Source organism: Aedes albopictus, chromosome 3, assembly GCF_035046485.1.
Source record: "Aedes albopictus strain Foshan chromosome 3, AalbF5, whole genome shotgun sequence".
NCBI lineage: Eukaryota > Metazoa > Arthropoda > Insecta > Diptera > Culicidae > Aedes > Aedes albopictus.
The window spans coordinates 232,958,906-232,980,813 of record NC_085138.1 but is presented as its reverse complement, the minus strand read 5'-3'; the positions used below and the strand labels follow the sequence as shown (position 1 = coordinate 232,980,813).

Sequence of the window (21,908 nt, the reverse complement as noted above, 5' to 3'; positions counted from 1 at the left end):
GCCCCCACCATCTTTTGTGAACGTGATCTGTTGTTCACAATTTATTTCTTGTTGATTTACATCGTTAAAGAGTGAAAAACCTACTATGGCGAATAATTGGTACTATAGCCATAATTGGTACACTTACCCTGGTTATGCTTATTTTTTAAGAAACATACAAAAACAGTGGGACCAGATTCGATGTTTAGCAAATTTACGGAATACACTCAATTCTGTTTTTACCCGGTTTTATTTTGCACGACTTTATTACGCGATTTTCTCGAAGTTACGCGACTTTTTTTTACGCAGTTTGAGTAATTTGCGATTATTTTTTTTGCGCGGACGCATCAAACGCGTAAAAACAGAATTGAGTGTAGTATACATACGAAAATGATCACGAAAGTTATCACCCAATTGCTCTGTGATAATCGCTTAATTGATCATCTCGCAAAATGGTTTTTCTTCAAGACCAAGGAAAATTGATAGAATAATATTAGGTCAAACGACAAATGACTGAAAGAATAGATGGTCGAACAATCATCATCATCGGGTACGTAAATAGCTAGTCGGTTATTTTTACAAACAGCTATCTGTTTTTTCGAACAATTATTTCCTCGATAATTTATCCCTTAGATCTTCTGTCTGTCATCGGTCATGTCTCATTCGACAATATTCTTGTTGAGGATCCCAGAACACAACTTCGATGTTCGTATGTGGCAAGTTTCTAATTTTGATTTTAAAGTAATTCTCCAGTGTGCTTGTGTTGAACGTTTTAGGTTGAAAAAGAGGTAGATGAACACTGTAAACGAAAATTTATATGGAGAAACTCTACCATATTCAAATACTATTTTGCTTTCCATTCTGCTGCACTTTAGCCAACAATCTCAACCTAAAAATCGAATGCTGATCGGTTTTCGATACTTCCCACAGCTGATACAGAACAATACGTGCCATTTCGAGTCCAGCCACGTATAACCCTTGGCCAACTAGAAAACAGGTGAAAATAGCTACAACTATACATAGAGTACATTTACGCTTTTTACGAGCACGAAATCAATCTTGCGAACGAACGATTTTGCGGCGTTTGTGAGAGTGTTTATACCAACTGTTTAAGCGCTAGTTGAATCTATTACCTTTAATGAATCGAATCGAAACGAACGAGGACAAACAGGAAAACAACAACTCTTGATTTGAACGGAACTATCAACAAATAGTGATGTAAATCTATTTTTCTGACACATAATATGAAAAAATGGAGTATTTGCGCCATCAATAGCACATTATCCAAAAGTTGTAAACCAACCGTTGATTTAATTCACTGTTTCTTGTTTATCTCGGATTATTTTGTTCCGTTGTGAAAATATTTTCTTTTGCTAGATTTGTCTACGAGTTTTCAGGGTTGCTGTTTTCACTTTCGTTTGCTGATTTGGGAGGGAGAGGGAGGGACAGGGGTACACCTATCTCAGCGGACATCCGAAAGTCCCACGCTGATGAAACTTGCACTAATATCGAAACAAATATTTTATCAATCGGTGTAATCCCACCAATCTTTCTCGTAGCCTTCGTGCACATGGTCAAGTAACACTTTTCGGCGTTTTTCGCAGTATCTAAAACGGAACATTTTTTCATGACGGAGAAACTAATTTATGCGAATATGAATACACTTACCGGTATTTATCTTGAACCTTCTGTTTGATGTCGGCGAGATTTTCCGACGTAATATCACGTTCCAAGTACTCGGACAGCTTTTCTGTGGCCGTTTCCAGATCCTTCTGATTATCTTCGAAGATAAGCGACTGATTATTCTTACGCAGGTAGTATGCGAACACGTAGGTGCACATCAGCGTTTGACGGCACTGGCAGAGGATATCAACGGCTTTCTTCAGAAATTGAACCTACGTCATATAATTGGTAAGACAGATAAGTGTTAAAATCTCACGAAACAAAAACATATTTAATCAAATCTACCTCAATCCATGACATGTTATGCTGCTGCATTTCTTCCATTTTGGCTTTTACTGATGCATACAGTTTATGCTCAAATTTCAACGACTGCATGTGGTTCATGTAGCGGTTGTAGTAGTGCAAATATCTGCAGTGAAAAACAATAAATAATTACAGCTTTATATTTAAAACTTGTATTAGATTTGATTCATTCATAATTATAACCACAGTAGAAACGAAACACACAAATAATTTTTGAAACGGTAGGTAGAAGTGACTTATTTACACATTGCCTAAAAGAGTTTAGATCTTGGTTCTAGGTAAATCTAGGTAAAACTAGAACTGAACTGCCAGGTGAAAAGAGTACTTCGGGACTCAACTTGAAAACGAACTCCCAGCTGAACATTGCAAACAAGGTGCTCACCACCTGCACGAAATACTTCATCATTTTCTTTCGTGGACAAGGGAAAACAAGAACTTTCTGCAAGCTGAAGGACGATCCATTCGTCCTTTTTATAAAAAGAGACATGGAGCAGAGAGTGCAACCGCAGCAATTTCTAAATTCGACAGATAATGATAGCACATGGTTTTCTGACGAAAACAATTGTGGTTCAATAGTGTTCTTGCCAGAATCATTAAGGGCCGATTTCTTCACCCTGGCTTAAGCGTTAAACCAGGTTTAACTATATGGGTAAGCCTGGCCTACTGAAGTCTTGTAGTTTGCAGAATTGTAGCCCACCAAGCATCCGAGTAAGTATATTGTCAAATGGCAATTTTGCTAATCGATGTTACATGAAACACCGTTACTTCCAAACGGCTATTTATATTTCCTATTAGTAATTCCCATGAGGAATCTGTGCATAAAAGGATCGGTACTAAACCAATATCCACTTACCTGGCAAGCGATGATCTGAACTTTTCCTGAGCATCACGAGCAGCACGAGCCTCATCTTCATCGTATCGATTACAGTTGTACCAGGAGGAACCATGGGGTTCCCACGATCCCAAACACACCCAGCAGAAATCGTACTTGCAGTTTTGATTTTTACAAACCTATGATGAAATCCGGAAGAAGAATACAATGCTTAACAATTATCATTTTCGATGTAAAACAAAGCCGCTCACCATATGGTTACAGCCACCATCCTTCTCGATCGTTACGTTACACTTCGGACATTCCTTGGTGTTAGCCGCGATCCAGTTAGATGTTTCCGAATCGTCGTCGCATTTTTTTATCCACTTTCTCAGTAGCCGACACTGAACAGGATCGTGCCAGTTTTCGCCGCACTCGAAACAAAACACGTGGTTACACTTGCAGATAACTGGACGGGCATCCACATACTGCACTTTGATGGCGTAGGTACAATCCGCCGAAGTGCACCAACGAAGCAATCGGTTACACTGAAATGTAAAACGGAACTTAGAATAGTCAAATTATGCAAACTACCTTTTGGGAACTTGCTTCGACAAAACTGTTGGTTATTAGATGTTGGTACTTCAGCTTGACTCGGGGGTCCTGCACTAATCGCATGACGGTCACGTCGTCCACCAGAATGTCACATCCATGAGCGGCACAGGCGATCGATTGGCCCAGGCCTTCCTCGACGATTTTGGTGGTCAGGTACTCTTGCCAGCATTGCGTACAGAAACGGTGACCACATTCCAGTCCAGTCATCATCTGTACAGTTACGTTTCAATAAAATCGAACAAACATGAAAATTAGATTCGATTTGAACAATGCAGGATCATTAGGCCGAATGGTCACTAGGCCGAATGGTCATCAGGATGAATTACAATTCAGCAGTTATGAAGCTGGAAACGGATTTTTTGCTTTTACCTTTTTCAACAATTATTGCCAAAAACTATTATAACAATGAAACTAGAAAGAATAGCCGATGTTTGAAAAAAAAAGAAAAAAATGCTTTTTCCCATGTTCGTCCCGAATGTTTACATTAAAATTTCCAAAAATCCTTCTGTAGTTTTAAGGGTTATCATTTTTGACATTTGTTTTGCTCTTTAATTGACATTTTAATTAAACAATATAGTGTTTGCTATTTGAATCAAATGTTCACTAACTTTACTGATGATCAGCAAGGATCGGTAAATTCGCCTCACTCCATTCATATTCACTCCTCTTTGCTGAAGCGAATCGAGAAAGATGCAGCAAACGGATAGTCGAGATCAAACATGCAACCCCATCACCAGTGGGAAGCGATGCGCAAGCTGGTTGACATGGATATTCGTGGCCGATCGGCGCAGTTTGGATCGCAAGCGAATGAATGAATGGCGAATGGTGACGAATGCTGGTGAGCGATCGAAGCGGCTATTATCATAACTAGAAGAGAATTTCTGCATGTAATGCATACGTTTTTAGTGTATTGTTGTTGAAATGCTAGATTAGCAAAGAAAATAATAAACATTTTTTGAAAACTTCAAATTGATGTAATTCGTACGCGCAATATCACTCACGAATCGCATCACCTCACCATCGCATTGCGCATTGCGAATGTGGACGAATGTTTTAATTCCATGTATGGCTTCCCACCGTTCGCCGGTGTTTGCTATCGTCGCTGACAAGCAAACACACAAACTAATAAGGGCTTTAAGCGACAACCGTTCGCTGCTGACTGTATTCGAGTGTGGAAGAAGATGAAAAGTGGAAATCAGGAACCCTGATGGTCAGTAATTTGAATTAATTCATTTTTGTAATTATAGCTTTTTACCTTTCTATTATGTGCCATTAATAGGCACATTCCTCGGGAGGTTAGTTCTAGAGAAGTGTTGTCTTCCAAATTTGTACTCTGGCAATAAGGCTTACGGTAATAATTTGCTTGAATGAAACTAGCTGCTGTAAGCTACTACACCCAATGTTTGGATAAATAAAATCATTCCGAGCTTACTTAGTATTCCCACATTAAAAAACAATGTTTATTTTTTCACTTACTACGTAGTTTATGAGCAGTCCCAAGCTAATTTTAAACCAAACTACTAACTAAAATAATTATTAGAACTATTATTAAAAACCGAATCATGCGATGGCTACAAGTACACATGAACCTCTAAAACAGAGTTATAAAAAAGAGTGCACGAAATTAGGGTCCCATACAAATTGTGGGTTCCTAATTTCGCCAACAACATAAATGTTGAAACAAAATAAGAATATAACATTTTCAAATAATTTTATTGCGTATTATAATAAAACATATTGAATTGAAATAACCAAACATAAATTGGAATATTTACTTTTGTTAGAGATCGAAATACTTGTTGATTTCCGTGAGTGTTGATTTTTCCGTATATCTGAATATGGCATCTGCTATTTGCATACATTTGCAATTTATTTTTCAATCTTTGACATAAATCAATTTTTTCATTTCTTTTTGTGTGAATTGTATTGAGGTCAAATGCAATTTCGAGGTTATAGCAAATTTTTGATGATTCCGCTGTTATTTAGATAATAATGCTCTCAGATGTCAGAAGTTAACGAAATTTGGGCGCGCACGAAATTAGGGCACCCCACGGTACTGTAAAATGATAGCCTAGGACGTTCTGAAAAACTTTGTTGGGAACTGAAAAGTGATCCAATGCCTGAGAAAATAGTTATAACCAACGAACCGCATGCATGTGTTTATGTTTTAACATGTAAAGGAATAACAATAGCAATAAAATCATGCTGTTTGGCCAAGCAATGCCGACGTTATAACTTTTTTCATAAGCATCAGATCACTTCGCGGTCTTCGACAAAGTTTTTCAGGACACCCTAGGCTATGTTTTCACTTTATCGGTTACATAGTTTTAGACAAATTCGAGCTTGTTATGAGAGAAATGCAAAAAAGTGTGTTTTCTCATGTAAAACCCCATACAAACTTCAAACGCGATGCGCAAAACGTAGACACAACCGATCGTGCCCAAATTTTGCACACTTATTTGGGTCCTGAAATGGGATCAAAAAAGCTTTGATCTGATGGGATATCATTGAATTTTTCATTTTTCCATATAAACGATGACCCACTCTAATATACACATGTAACATGGTCATTGGCAGCGGAAGCTCTCAGTTAATAACTGTGGAATTGTTCATAGAACAATAAGCTAAGAAGCAGCTTATTCCAGTGTGAACGTAACGGCAAAAATAAGACCCAATGACCATTCGGCCTAATGAACATTCGGCCTAATGACCTTCAGCCGAATGGTCTTCGGCTTAATGACATTCGGTCGAATGGCCTGACACTGATTTGAACTTTGTGATAGGTAGGAATTATGGATTAGGAATTTGCTACATTTTTAAAAAACACATTGATGAAGAAACTAAAACCCTGCTCCCCTCTCCGTGGATAAGCGATCATCACGGGTTTACTGCTGGTCGGTCGCTCTACAACCACAAATCTGCTGTGTTTTACCACAGAGAACAGAATCCAGGCTAGAACAAATTTCATTCAGAAAGTTGTGTTAGGATTTGCATCTATACTTGAGTAAGGTTGCAAACCAATACACGACGAAAACACTAATACCGCCAAACACCATATTGTGTTGCCGATGAAATATATTCCTTACACAAAATTCAGATTGGACTTGGATGTCTGTTCTCTGTGGTTTTACTTTGTATGGGGTAGGTAATCAAAAGTTGAACCAAATTGCGGCTTTCCGAAGTAGCGTAAATTTTGAGTGATTTTTTCTCCCACATAGAAATAATTTACTACGGCAAAATCTTACGTACATGAAAGCCACGGGTATAAGCTTTCTGTTAAGTGGTAAAAAGTTTGGGGGGGAAGTGGGTGAAATCACAGTGATTTTTCAATTGCCTGTTTTCCATGACAAAAACGCTTTTTTCAATGCTTTTCAAGTACATGTTATCAAGTTATGTTACGGGAATCTGTTTAACATCTTTTTCGGGACAATATTTGCCTAGCAAGTACGTCGTTTTAATGAATTTTGAAATGGTTCAAATTAAGATTACATTTTGACTAGTTCGAAGTTTGATTTCTTACCCTATTATATCGATAGTATGACTAGGTGTGCGGAATCAGACAATAGGACACACTCATTCGATAAGGCCTCATTCGATAAACTCAACCACGATATTGCGAATGCTAAGCTTGATAGACTTGGAATTGATGGTAGCCTCCTTAAAATGATTCCGCTCATATCTCATTGAACATTAATTGTTAGAAACCAGTATGCGGTCACATTTTCGGAGATTGACATCAAATATATCTCTTTATTGTTGATATTTCTCGGTGAACGAATATTATTCGTTCACCGAGAAATATCAACAATAAAGAGATATACTCGTTAATGGTGATTAAACCCAACAAGGATTGACATCAAATCCGAAAGAGAGGTAAAGTTGTGAAAGACGGACCCAGTTAGGGTGGTGAGTTTGGCGTTCTGTTTTACAAAATCGTAGCTTGTTCTGTTGCTTAGTTGGTTAAAGTGCGGGACTAGCGATACGGAGTCGTGGGCTCGAATCCCACCAAAACAAGTCATATTTTTCCACACATTAATCTCTTAATTTGTTAATTAAACACACACTGTTTCTTCGAAAAAGTTTGAGCCGCACCGGATCTTTTTATTTTAAGTTTAATGCCCCCACTCGCAAAACAGTCCCGTATTAGAAACCCAGCAAAGATGGGACTGTTATGCGAGTGGCGGCAGTTTAGGTATTACAAGTGAGCCAGAGAACAATAAAAATGTCACAATCGTTAGAAGTAAACTTCTTGAAATTTTTGCTTTTGAGGTTCTGTGCAATTTTGAACCGAGATTCCAAGACGTTTGTCCTTAGGAAATTTACTTAGTGTTTAAGCGATTTACCTAAATTTGAGTTATTTCATTTTTCATTTTCATTTTGCAGCATTTGGTGGGGCAATAAGAGCGCAAGTCAGTCCAAAGCCGATGATAAGAGGGCTGAATAGTCTTTGCTGACCACACAAACGCCAGGGGATAGGAAAATGGTATTTTGGTGTGGGATTAGGATGTTGGTACAGACTACCCAAATTTGAGTTGTTGCATAAAAAAAACTCATATTCCTCATCGGAAGCTTTCGCCCATCCATTTTTTTCAAATATTTTGAAGAGTACACTTTAGTCGTTGAAAATAAAATAAATCAATAGTGAGTACGAATGAGTAATCAGGTTTTTTTACTTATTCGTTTATTTGGAAGGCTCGGGCGCCACATGGGCATAACTGAACCGAAATCTTTTGTTTTTACAATGATTTTACCGTGGGGTGCCCTAATTTCGTGCGCGCCCAATCTTCGTTAACTTCTGACATCTGAGAGCGTTATTATCTAATTAACAGCGAAATCATCCAAAATTTGCTATAACCTGAAAACTGCATTTGATCTCAATACAATTCACAAAAAAAGAAATGAAAATTTTTATTTATGTCAAAGATTGAAAAATAAATTGCAAATGTATGTAAATAGCAGATGCCGTATTCAGAGATACGAGAAAATCAACACTCACGGAAGTGAACAAGTACAGGGGGTGGCCAAAATGTTTGGGATAGGCAACTTTTTTTTCTCTCACAAAATTGTTCAACATGCTGTAACTATTCATAGAGTGCATCAAAAAATCTCAAATTTTGACTATTTGTCAACCTATTATATGTGCATAATTGGTACAAATTTGGACTCGATTGATCAATGTTTCACAAAGTTAGAACCGTTCGGGTAAAACACTATTTTTTAGACAACTCATTTTTGAGCTGTCATATCTCGTAAATCAGTGAACCGAATTTAATAAAATTTTGAACGTAAACTAACAATATGTAAATGCTTCACAAACTATTGAAACATAGGTACTTTTTAAGCGTTGAAAAAAGTTATCATGGATTGACACTTTTTGGATTTTTCTCGAAAAAATGTATTTTTTTTACATCAATGTCAATAAATTTTATGGTTGATATCCAAAGATTTTCCACTTCTGTTGTAACGTGCAAGCCCCTCGTCTAAAGAGCCAAAATGATGGCCCAAAGAGTCCCAATGATGTCCAAGCGAATGTCAGAAAAGATAAGGGAGATTAGGTTAATGTCACAACATTGCACACCATTTGTAACCAATAGAGCTTGGAACTAGAAGCAGGACTAGATACTATATAATTTGTCAAAACTAATTAGCTGAATTGGACATCATTTGAAATAGTAAGTTTTTCTTTCTTATTTGTATTTGTTACTGTTCTTATAGTTATAATACTTCATTATAGGTTATTTGTATCATTATTATACATATTTGTTCGTCACCGGAATTGTTCGGACACTAATTTGTAAGTTTTGCTAAATTTGTAAATTTAAAATGAACAGAAACTTATCAATAAAATTCTAGCTTGAGCTGTCCTGAATTGCAAAACCGACTTTGCTTCAAGATTGCCGAACGAAACGAACAAAAACTCAAGAAATTAACGAGCATTAGCCATGACAAGGAAGACACGATCCCAAGCTAAAGCCAAGGCTAAAGCGTCGGCTAGCCAGCAACAGAGTCACGACATTGTTACCGCTGGTAATTGTGTTCCACTGAGTGCAATCAACACATGTGCGACACCAACGAGCAGCATTGTTCGCGAAGTTGATACACAAACAAACCGCCAAGTTAGATTCACGACGTCAGAATCAGTAGCCGATCGTGGTTTTCAACACAAATGCAAAGCCTGTGATGGACCGATTAACACGGAGCGTAGTGTACAATGCCAAAAATGTACAAACTGTTATCATTCTGCTTGCATCAGAGAGAGTACGGATCGTCTAGAACAGTTTACGTGTGAATCCTGCGCTCAACGCTTTTCTGCACCACCAGCCTTATCCAGTTGCGGACGTTCAAGTACCTCTAGTACACGGAGAGCCCGACTGGCCCGTGAGCTAGCCTTGTTAGAGGAAGAACGGAGACTAGAAGAGGAAGCGCGGAAGGAACAGCTGGACCGAGAAAGGTTAATGAATGAGAGGGCCGTGAACGAGAAAATCGAACGCGACAAGCAGTACTTGGCGCGTAAACGTGATCTGCTCATACAGCAGGACGAGGAAGATGATATTGTGAGCATCAGGAGCCATCGCTCCACCCATTCGACTGAAAAACGTATTGAGGATTGGATCGACACGCAGGAGAAGCCAACCAGCGATGCTGGTACGGGCGTCGTTGGAGAGACGTCCAAGCCATCCGCGCCAACTCATCATACGCCAGTAAAGTCGGCAGGTGCACACGGTCAGCAAAGTACTTCCACGCCTATTCGTGACGAACAAATCACAAACAGCGAGATTCCCATGAAACGCGAGCCTTCGAATTTCATAGACTTGATGTCACCGACCGGTAGCATCACAATCGGAGAAAGCGATCCCGGAGAAGCCGCCGGAGGAAATTCTCAGGTGGATGATAATCTTCTTTCGCCTGCCATCTCGCTGGTCAATTTGAACTCCTTGCAGAATCTTCTGGAAGAACAAAAACCAATCGTTCATCACACGGGGGCGCTATCAAAACTAGCAAGGAATGCTCTACTGCCGTACGGTCAGTGGCAAAGGGATACAGCTCTTCGACGCAAGACAAACGAGCTGGAGCAGCGTCACCAAAGCGAAATTGACACACGACGGAGGCGGGAACTGGATCTGGTAGACGAAATCAAACGTCTACAACTTCAAAAAGATTCTGACATCGAGAAGTTTCGGAAGCACGAAGCTGATACACAAAAGAGGCTGCAGGAATTCTCAGACCGACAGACAGCTCTGGAATTACGCCGGCACGAGGAATTGCAGCAACGCGACACGGAGATACGCCGACTGAAGGATGCAGAAAGGCGACTAAAGGATCAACTCAACCTGTTCAGCCAGAAACGCGAGCGGGACGGTGCTATAGAAGTGAACAACGTGCCTGCACATATGGAGCAACAGCAGCCAGAGAGAACGAACCAGCCAAGAGGTCCTATTGGAACTAAAGGGTTTGTAATTGATCCGTCCCCGGTAAGTGCCGCCCCACTTTACCCAACCAAAACGAACACATCACCGCCTCAGTATCAAAATTATGATCTTCACCCCCCAATATCCATGACTTTTAATAAAAATCGATCCCCCCCCTTGGACCATATTTTGCCCCCTCTGATAAACCACCCAACAATGCCTGCTATGTCGTTGCAAGTGGGAAGTCCGAGGTTGCCGTTACCCGGACATCACGAAGTATTTTGCCCATCGCCAGAACAACTCGCTGCCAGACAAGTTCTCTCTAAGGAATTGCCAAGCTTCACCGGTGATCACATCGACTGGCCACTCTTCTTCAGTAGCTACAGTAACTCAACAAGTGCCTGTGGATACTCTGATGCTGAAAATTTGCTGCGACTTCAACGAGCTTTACAAGGACCGGCAAAGGATGCAGTAAGCAGTTTTTTGCTACACCCATCCACGGTTTCACAGGTGATCTCGACTTTGCAAACCCTGTTCGGACGGCCAGAGCAAATTGTACACATTATGATCGAAAAGGTACGGGCAACTCCTCCGCCTAAGTCTGAACGTCTGGAAACTTTGATATCTTTCGGTTTAGTTGTTCAAAATCTCTGTGCACATCTGAAGGCCGTTGGATTGGATTGGCACTTGTCAAACCCTTCATTATTGCAGGAGCTGGTCGACAAACTACCGGCGAATGTTAAATTCAACTGGGCCTTGTATCAACAGCAGTTGCCAGAGGTCGACCTAAATGCGTTCAGTGATTATATGGCCCGAGTCACGTCTGCCACAAGTAGCGTCACACTCTTCAGTGCTCACCAAAAATTCGTTAAGGAAGACCGACCGAAGCTCAAGGAGAAGGCATACATAAATGCCCATTCGACCATGGAACCAGGGGGACCCGAGTCTTCGTCAAGCAAATCGAAACGAGATGAAGTGATAAAGGGAGGGAAAGCTGAGGAAGTGAAGTCATGTCCTGCGTGTAATGAACACGGACATCCAGCTGGAGAATGCGAGAAGTTCAAGGAACTCAACCTGGACGCCCGTTGGAACATGGTGAAGGAGCACAAACTTTGTCGACGATGTTTGATTTCTCATCTGCGATGGCCGTGCAAAGGAGAAGTGTGTGGTGTAAATGGCTGCCAGAAGCTGCATCATCGTTTGCTCCACTACGATTCCAGTATGGATACGACGCAGACAGAACGAAGTGCCAACGCTACGGTTACCATTCATCAGAGATCTGCTGCATCAATACTTTTCCGGGTGCTTCCGGTAACGCTCTATGGAAAACATGGAAAGATAAATACGCTAGCTTTTCTTGACGACGGATCTTCCGTTACCCTCATCGAACAAACCATAGCTAACTCTTTGGGATTGGATGGTCGAATAGAGTCTCTTTGTATTCAGTGGACAAGCGGGATCAACAAAAGGATATCAGACGCACAGAAGGTTCACATGGAGATCTCAGCACTAGGGAGCGATAAACGATTTAAAGTTGGGGAAGCGTACACCGTCGAAGGATTAGGCCGTTCGCAATGCTGTTTTATTTTGTATGGCGAGTTTTAAAAAATTTAAAACTCGCCATACAAAATAAAACAGCATTGCGAACGGTCTTAGGACTACCTGAGCAGTCGCTGGACTTTGAGCAACTTGCAGAAGAATTCAAATATCTGAAGAAACTCCCGGTTCAAAGTTTCCAATCAGCAACTCCAGGAATATTGATTGGCATTGACAATGCCCATCTACTAGCAACGCTAAAGCTACGGGAAGGACGAATGCGAGAACCGATCGCGACGAAAACTCGCATTGGATGGGCAGTCTATGGTCGCCTTGGAGGAGAGCAGCAGCTCCAACATCGACAAATGCATATCTGCTCAAGGACCTCATCAGATGACCTTCACGAATATGTTCGAAAGTTTTTCTCACTAGAGAGTCTTGGAATAGCGGTAGCACCTAATCATGAAGGCCTCGAAGACCAGCGGGCGAGGCGAATATTGGAGAAAACTACTACTCGGACAGATTGTGGTAAATTTGAAACGGGTCTTTTGTGGAAATCCAACTACGTCGAGTTACCCGACAGCTTACCCATGGCGAAGAAACGTCTGAAATGCTTGGAAAAACGGCTACAAAGAAATCCTGGGCTGTATGAAGACGTTCGCAGGAAAATTGAGGAGTTTCAACTTAAGGGATATATCCATGAAGTTTCAAGAAAGGAACTAGATACCTTCGACTTGCGGCGAACATGGTACCTGCCCCTTGGAGTCGTGACGAATCCCAATAAACCTGGCAAGCTTCGCCTTATCTGGGATGCAGCTGCCAAAGCAGATGGAGTATCACTAAATGATCATCTGCTTAAAGGACCGGACCTACTAACGCCGCTGCTAGCAGTTCTGTTCCAGTTTCGAGAGCGTGAAGTGGCGATATCAGCGGACATCATGGAAATGTTCTTACAGATTCTTATCCGTCCCGCTGATCGTAGTGCTCTTCTGTTTTTGTGGCGAGATTCTGAGGACCAACCAATAAAAACTATGATGACCAACGTAGCTATCTTTGGCGCCACATGTTCACCGACTCAATCGCAGTTTGTTAAAAACCAAAATGCATTGGAATTCCAGACGGACTTCCCAAGAGCATCAGAAGCAATAACGAAAAAACATTATGTCGATGACTATCTCGACAGCGTCGACACTATCGAAGAAGCGGTACAGCTAGCCAAAGATGTTGCAGAGGTACACAGAAAGGCAGACTTTTTCATTCGGAACTGGACATCTAACAAGGTACAAGTAATTGAACAAATCGGAGAAGTGCATTCACCTACAACAAAACAGTTTTCAGTGGCGAAGGATTGCAAATTTGAGAAACTGTTGGGAATGATCTGGCTACCCGAGGAGGATTGCTTTTCATTCAGCGTGTGGTTACGGGAAGATATGCAGCAACTATTGGATGACGAAGTTGTCCCTAGCAAACGTCAATTGCTGAGCGTTGTAATGAGCCTCTACGATCCGCTTGGATTAGTTTCTACCTTCATCATACGGGGCAAAGTTCTCATTCAGGAAACATGGCGAGAAAATATTGGATGGGACGACAAAATACCTTTTGAGGTATTCTGCCGATGGAAGCAATGGCTGAAGGTCTTGAAAGAGATGAACAACGTCAAAGTTAGTCGTTGTTATTTTCCAGGATACGATAGGGCCAGTTACGATTCCCTGCAGCTTCATATTTTTGTCGACGCTAGTGAAGAATCTTATGCTGCAGCTGCTTACTTTCGGATTGTAGATAAAGGGGAAGTTAGATGTTCTCTAGTGGCATCGAAAACTAAAGTTGCCCCACTGCAATCCCTTTCAATACCTCGATTGGAACTTATGGCAGCCCTGATAGGAGCTCGGCTGAGAAAAACTATCGAAGAGTATCACTCAGTAAAAGTCACTCGCACCTACCTCTGGAGTGATTCTACAACTGTCGTGGCGTGGATACAATCCGATACACGACGCTATCGGCAGTTTGTAGCGTTCCGAGTCAACGAAATTTTGAGTTTATCCTCGGTGACAGAATGGAGATGGATCGGAACCAGGCAAAACGTAGCAGATGAAGCTACGAGATGGGGAAACGGGCCTTCGACGAACCCCGAGAGCCGGTGGTATCGAGGACCTGCATTTCTATATGAACGAGATGGTGACTGGATGGAGGAACAGGTGGAGACTACTAAGGAAGAGATGCGACCTGCCTTTGTCTGTCCACATTTCATAATTAAACCAACGATAAGCATCGAACGCTTTTCCAAATTTGAGCGCTTGAGGAGATGTCTTGCATATGTGCTACGATATCTCAGTAATCTACGCAATGCTACTCGTGGCAGTCCTCGCAAAATTGGAACGGAATTGAGCCGGCAAGAGTTGCAAGAAGCGGAACAATCGCTATGGATTCTGGTGCAATCGGAAAGTTTTCCGGATGAAGTAGCCGTGATGAAGCACAACAAACAACTGGGAACAAAGAAGAAAGCATTGGAGAATTCCAGCAAGATAGCAAAACTAACACCGATGATGGACGAACAAGGAGTACTACGTGTCGATGGAAGGATGGACGCTGCAGAATATTTACCCTTTGATGCAAGAAATCCAATTATACTTCCTCGTGAACACCATGTTACGGTGCTTTTACTGGACTGGTATCATCGAAGGTATCGACACGCTAACGACGAAACGGTGTTGAACGAGCTGCATCAAAGGTTCTACGTGGCGAAGTTGCGGACATGCCTGCGTAAGACAAAAAGTAGGTGTATGTGGTGCAAAATATACAAATCCGCACCGTTACCGCCAAAAATGGCCCCTTTACCACGAGTAAGGTTGACACCACATGTCCGTGCGTTTACTTTCATTGGTATCGATTACTTTGGGCCCTATCTGGTGAAAGTTGGACGAAGCGCAGTTAAGCGGTGGGGAGTTGTATTTACATGCTTGACGATAAGAGCCGTACACATAGAAGTCGCTAGAAGTTTATCTGCCGACTCCTGCAAAAAGGCGATTCGAAGGTTTATTGCCAGACGTGGAGCGCCGCAAGAGATTTATTCCGATAGTGGAACAAATTTTGTGGGGGTTAGCCGAGAGTTGCGAAATGAAATACTCAACATCAGTGAGGAGCTTGGCAGTACGTTCACAGACACCTACACCCAGTGGAGGTTCAACCCTCCCTCGGCCCCACATATGGGAGGCTGTTGGGAACGAATGGTGAGGTCCATCAAAGCAGCTCTAAGTACCATACCAGCCGATAGCAAACTCGACGATGAATCACTGGAAACATTCTTCGCTGAGGCCGAAATGATGATCAACTCTCGGCCGCTTACTTTCGTATCCCTGCTATCGGCAGACGAAGAGGCCATCAGTCCAAATCACTTTTTGTTACTTAGCTCTACCGGTGTGCAACAACCGGTAAAAGAACCTGTCAGTGATGGTAAGTTTCTGCGAGATAGCTGGACCTGTATGCAGAAAACATTGGACAAGTTTTGGCAGCGTTGGATCACCGAGTATCTTCCGATGATTACAAGGAGAACCAAATGGTTTCAAAGTGTTCGTCCGATCAGTGAGGGTGAGCTGGTGGTCATAGCAGATGAGAAGGTCAGGAATTCATGGATGAGAGGTCGTGTAATACGCACATATGCTGGCAAAGACGGGGTAGTGCGTCAAGCCGATGTTTCTACATCAGGGGGTGTGTTGAGAAGACCTGTTGCCAAATTAGCATTATTGGATATATTACCAGAGGATGGTGGCTCCAAAGAGGATGACGTGCTTGCAAAGCCAAGCGCGACAGAGGATGGTGGCTTCAAAAAGGATGACGTGCTCGTGAAACCAAGCGCGACATGTGGGGGAGGTTGTAACGTGCAAGCCCCTCGTCTAAAGAGCCAAAATGATGGCCCAAAGAGTCCCAATGATGTCCAAGCGAATGTCAGAAAAGATAAGGGAGATTAGGTTAATGTCACAACATTGCACACCATTTGTAACCAATAGAGCTTGGAACTAGAAGCAGGACTATATACTATATAATTTGTCAAAACTAATTAGCTGAATTGGACATCATTTGAAATAGTAAGTTTTTCTTTCTTATTTGTATTTGTTACTGTTCTTATAGTTATAATACTTCATTATAGGTTATTTGTATCATTATTATACATATTTGTTCGTCACCGGAATTGTTCGGACACTAATTTGTAAGTTTTGCTAAATTTGTAAATTTAAAATGAACAGAAACTTATCAATAAAATTCTAGCTTGAGCTGTCCTGAATTGCAAAACCGACTTTGCTTCAAGATTGCCGAACGAAACGAACATCTGTTCTCAAGTAATCTCTAATCAGATATATTAGAGCCTATTTAGATTGAAGAAAGAACAAATTTAGTATTTTTTGTGTGGTATTGTAAATTTGACTTATTTTCCTCTATATGGGTAAAAATTTTAACCCGTTAAAACTTAATTCGCCGTGAGAAAATATAACATTTTATAACGTCGTATTGAGTATCAATATATTGTTGATAAACGTTAAAAAATTCATTCGATTCGGTTCACTGGTTTCCGAGATATGACAGTTCAAAAATTAGTTGTCTAAATAATAGTGTTTTACCCGAACGGTTCTTACTTCGCGAAACATGATTCAATCGAGCCCAAATTTGTACCAATGATGCATATATAATAGGATGACAAACAGTCAAAATTTGAGATTTTTTGATGCACTCTATGAAAAGTTACAGCATGTTGAATTTTTTTGTGGGAGAAAAAAAGTTGCCTATCCCAAACATCCCCTGTATTTCGATCTCTAGCAAAATTTATTCCAATTTATGTTTGATTATTTCAATTCAATATGTTTTATTATAATACGCAATACAAATCCTTAAAAATGCTGTTTTCTTATTTTGTTTCAACATTTATGTTGTTGGCGAAATTAGGAGCCCACAATTTGTATGGGTCCCTAATTTCGTGCACTATTTTTTATAACTTTGTTTTAGAGGTTCATGTGTACTTGAAGCCATCGCATGTGAAAAAAAAGACATTTATAAATGTGGGAATACTAAGTAAGTAAATCATCCCGAATTTTATTTATCTAAACATTGGGAGTAGTAGCTTACAGCCGCTAGTTTCATTCAAGCAAATTATTGCCGTAAGCCTTATTGCCAGAACACAAATTTGGAAGACGACACTTTACTAGAACTAACCTCCCGAGGAATGTGCATATTAATGGCACATAATAAAAAGGTAAAAAGCTACAATTACAAAAATGAATGGATTCACGACCATCAGTAAAGTAAGTGAACATTTGATTCAAATAACAAATAATGTACTGTCAGGGCTGGTAGCAAAGGCTGATGGTTGAAATAGTTATTTTAGTGACCAAGTTCACGAAAATAGTGACAAAATAGTGACTTACAAATTGCAAAAAAGTGACTAAATAGTGACTTTTGTCAACAAATATGGTTAGTTGCTAAACATTGTGAACCGAATTTAATTCTGATAACCTTGTGGTACCCAAGTGGTACCCGGGTACCACAAAACCTTCTCCACCAAAAAATATAAAAAAATGCATGTGTCCACAATTGTTAGCGGATATTGTGCAGAACTAAATGGACATTAAATTATTGAACGAAACTGGATGTGGGCACCTACAGCCGAGCCTACAGCTTCTTTTAAATCGGTTCCAGTAGAACCTCAATGGGGAAACATTAATGAAAGTTCCTGGTATTTTTTTAAGTTACAGCTGATATTATCTTGAAGAATAAGAGATGAAATATTCAGATGTTTATGGGGCAAATTCCTAAATAGATATCTATGAAAATAACTGCAGATATTTATTTCCTTTAGATCTTATAAAAAAAATCAGGAAATAATTCTTGAGCCTAATATGAAAAAATTCTGCCCAATTCGTGGATTTACTGCTGACAAAACTCATGCAATGGTGTTTACTAAAACTTCTGGAAAAATATATGTACGAAATGAAAAAAATGACAAATCTAGACGAACATTTGAAAAGGGCCTATCTGCTTTTTGTAAACAAACATGTTTATGTCTCTGCAGGGCCCATCTGCATCCACCCACGCACATCAACACCCTTAACAGATAGCTTGAAGAACACTTTTCTGATAAGGGTGTTGATGTGCGTGGGTGGATGCTGATGGGCCCTGCAAAGACAGCAACATGTTTGTTTAAAAAAAGCAGATAGGCCCTTTTCAAATGTTCGTCTAGAAATTTTCTATATTTTCCTGGTGGGGAATGACAAAGCTTCGGATACGAAATTTCTTTTAAAAATTTCTGGAGAATTTATTTGATGATATTTTTTTAAGAATTCATCTAGAAAGCATAGATGTACAAATGCATAGACAATGTGTGGGCAAATTTATGTAAGAATAACTCACATTTCTTTAAAATTATTTGTTAGGAACCCCTCAAAACTATAAGAAGGTGAGCATTAAACAGAAATTGATGTCAATTGTGACAGAAGTCCTGTAGTATTAGTTAGCGTAAACATCTAACCTTTCAGGACGCGCGCCATCAGGCAGCTGAAACTGCACCGCGCATGCGCTGTATACACCGAGCTAGATTTTTTGGTGGTTTTTGTACTTTTTACAACAGCGCGAGTCCTGAAGGGTTAAAACATTTCTGATGGATTACAAACAACAAACAAACAACTTATATTTAGACACAAATGACGAAAATTTCCGATGAAAATTCAACAAAATTCGTAATTCCTTCAAACACTCCAATATTTGAAGAGTTTTTGAAGAAATTCTAAATAGTTTGAGGTGCAATTTCTCATTTGTTTCTAGCTGATTTTACGTGGAGTGGAGTTCCAGAGGAAGTCATCGACTTAACAGAGTAGCTAGTGACTGGAGTATCTGGAAATTTGGAAATTTTTGGGAAGTCCCAGCTGCAATCAAATAGTCATGTTTTCTCCCTCATCAGACGTTTTAATGTATTCAAAAACTTCTTCAGGGAATAGTAAGTGTTGATAGCTATCGTTGTTGAAAACAAAATAGTCAAAACAGTATTTTGCGATATTTCTGCATCAACTCTTGTCAAAAAAAGTGCACAATTTTTGAAGATTACCGGTATGGTATATACCATTTCGAAGATTTCTCTTCCAGACGTTCGTCAAAGAATTTTATCAAGAAATGGTCCACGAAATATGCAAGGTTTTTTTCAGGCGTTGAACTAGAATATCATATCTACAGAAAATCCAAGTTTTGTTCGGTGATGTTTGCCAAATCCTGCATAAATTCAAACAGAAATTGACAGGGCACAGGGGCATAATTCGAGGCCTGCAGGTTCTCACCGAATTCTAGAAAATATTTCCTCAATTTCCAATTTACTTAATAAAAATATTCTACTTTTATTTTCGAGGATGCCATAACAAATTTATTGAGATTTTTTACCATTTTTTGTTTCGGTAATAGTTCAAAATATTCATCACTTTACTGTAGAATTACCAGAAACTTCAATAGAAAAAATGCTTTCTAGTATAGCCGCATGAATATTGTGCAAAAAGACAATGCTTTGACTGAAGAGATGAAACTGCAAATCTAGCATAGCATAGCATAGCATAGCCGACCGTACACATCCTGGAGTGGCTGTCGATAGAGACGTTAAATGCGCCAGAAAATTTGCCTGGGACTTGACAAAACCTTTATTGAACGACCTCTTTGTTCGACACCTGGCCAGGTCCTTACGAGGCCAGGAAACGAGGGGAGGAAATGTTGATTAGATATCTACTACTGTTTAATTAAGATGTCAATTAACCCACGAGCGATCGCGCTGTTGTATTTTGTACAACACGTTGAAAAAATCTCGCTTTTTGTACTCAGCATTAGCGTGGTGCTGACGCAGGTAGTCAACCGCGCGAGTTACGGAAGGTTAAAGAGCAAAACAAACGTCAAAACTAATAATTCCTAAAACTACAGAAGGAATTTTGGAAATCGGAAAGTAAACATCCGGGACGAACATGGGAAACAGCAAATATTCACTCGTATTTCGTCACAGACATCGATTTTATATACACGATACGGTTTCATTGGTATTGCACGAGTATGCTACGTTATGAAAATTAACAAATTTAGGCGAATTCTACGTATAATGGGCGAAATTTGGACCCATTTTGAACGAAATTTGGAACCCGTGCACGAAATTTGGCACTTTCAAACAAATCAAAACTAATGCTGTAACTATCTTGTATAATGTGAAGTTGTCTAATTTATATTTTTCTTGTGAGCTACAGTACCAGCACTTAATATTATGGGAGAAATTAATCTGATATACTTTATGGTAAAATTTCAGTCGTTTATCAAACTTTGAGAATTCTTAAGTGCACGAAATATGGGCACCTCACGGTACATTTTACAATTTATTACTGCCTTAAAACTATGTTAGTTTGGGATGCCGAAGTACTCACGGCTGTTTTGAGTTTAAGGATTGAAAAAAAAAATTGGCAAGGACGGATTTATGGGATTAAAACTAAATTATTTGCTAACTTATACTGAAACATTGATGGGACAAATTGTCCATATCTGTAACGGAACCAAAAAGAAAGGATTTTAATGGTAGAAAACGACAAGAAGAGGACAAACGGAAGGGGGGTGACGACAGACAGGGGCGAACAACAAAACCAAAAGGCGGACAACGAAAACAAGGAACGTACTACACCAAACTCAGACATCAACACGTTTCAAAAACGGGTAAATCAGGTTCATGTATTCCAAATCAAGTCCTGCCAACACTTCTCTAACGGGTTTCTGTTGTTTTCCTCGGACCCGGAGAATTTCATGCAGCTCAGATCTGACCTCACGATACTCATTGCATCCCCTCACGACATGTTCGATATCCTGGTAAGCCACGCCACAGACACAGAGATTGCTTTTTGAGAGCCCAATACGGAAGGTATGTGAGCGATTCCAAGCAACAGCATCAAAATTAAGGAAAATTTTTAATTCATGATTTTCTATTGAACTGAAACTTTGCACAGTTTTTCAGTTCCATCTAAATCGCCATTTTTCGATATCAAATTTTTATTTAGAGCCACGACTAACTTTTCAAAAGGGTGTATGTGAAAATGGTTCAAAAATATTCAAAAATATGCACAGCAAAAACGGATTGTTCGATTGTTATGAATTTTTCAGCAAAGTTAGATAGCTAAATGGTGATTTCTAAGAAAATATACACTGTGAAAAAAAATCTATTTTATCATTGAAAAACATCATTTTTGTCACAAAAACTCAAATATCTCAAAACCCTATCTTTTTACCAACTTGAATTTTTTAGGGAAAACGGTCCATTGTATTAGCAATCTTCCATAAAAATTTGGTGATGGTAAACTAATAAACAAAAAAGTTATAACATTTCAAAAATTTCACAATTTTTACATTTAGTAAAAAAAAATTTTCTGTGTAAATTATTTCGGCCGGGAATCGCGATTTGATGCTGATTTTATTGTTCAGCAAAGTTAGATAACTAAATGGCGATTCCTAAGAAAATATACACTGTGAAAAAAAATCTGTTTTTACCATTAAAAAATATCATTTTTGTCACAAAAACTCAAATA

At 39.7% G+C, this 21,908-nt stretch overlaps 1 protein-coding gene across 1 annotated transcript in view; it reads right to left on the bottom strand.

Annotated features, from left to right (window-relative positions):
• Positions 1-322: 322 nt before the first annotated feature.
• The window catches only part of LOC134291577 (E3 ubiquitin-protein ligase ariadne-1), a 41,237-nt gene continuing 19,651 nt past the window's right edge, over positions 323-21,908 (bottom strand). Inside the window, exons 4-9 of the mRNA XM_062859512.1 lie at positions 3,386-3,601; positions 3,049-3,324; positions 2,819-2,976; positions 1,948-2,071; positions 1,648-1,874; positions 323-1,586 (exon numbers count right to left, since the gene is read on the bottom strand). Of these exons, the coding sequence (XP_062715496.1) occupies positions 1,505-1,586; positions 1,648-1,874; positions 1,948-2,071; positions 2,819-2,976; positions 3,049-3,324; positions 3,386-3,601 (1,083 nt within the window). The 3' untranslated portion in view covers positions 323-1,504. The remainder of the gene's footprint in view (positions 1,587-1,647; positions 1,875-1,947; positions 2,072-2,818; positions 2,977-3,048; positions 3,325-3,385; positions 3,602-21,908) is intronic.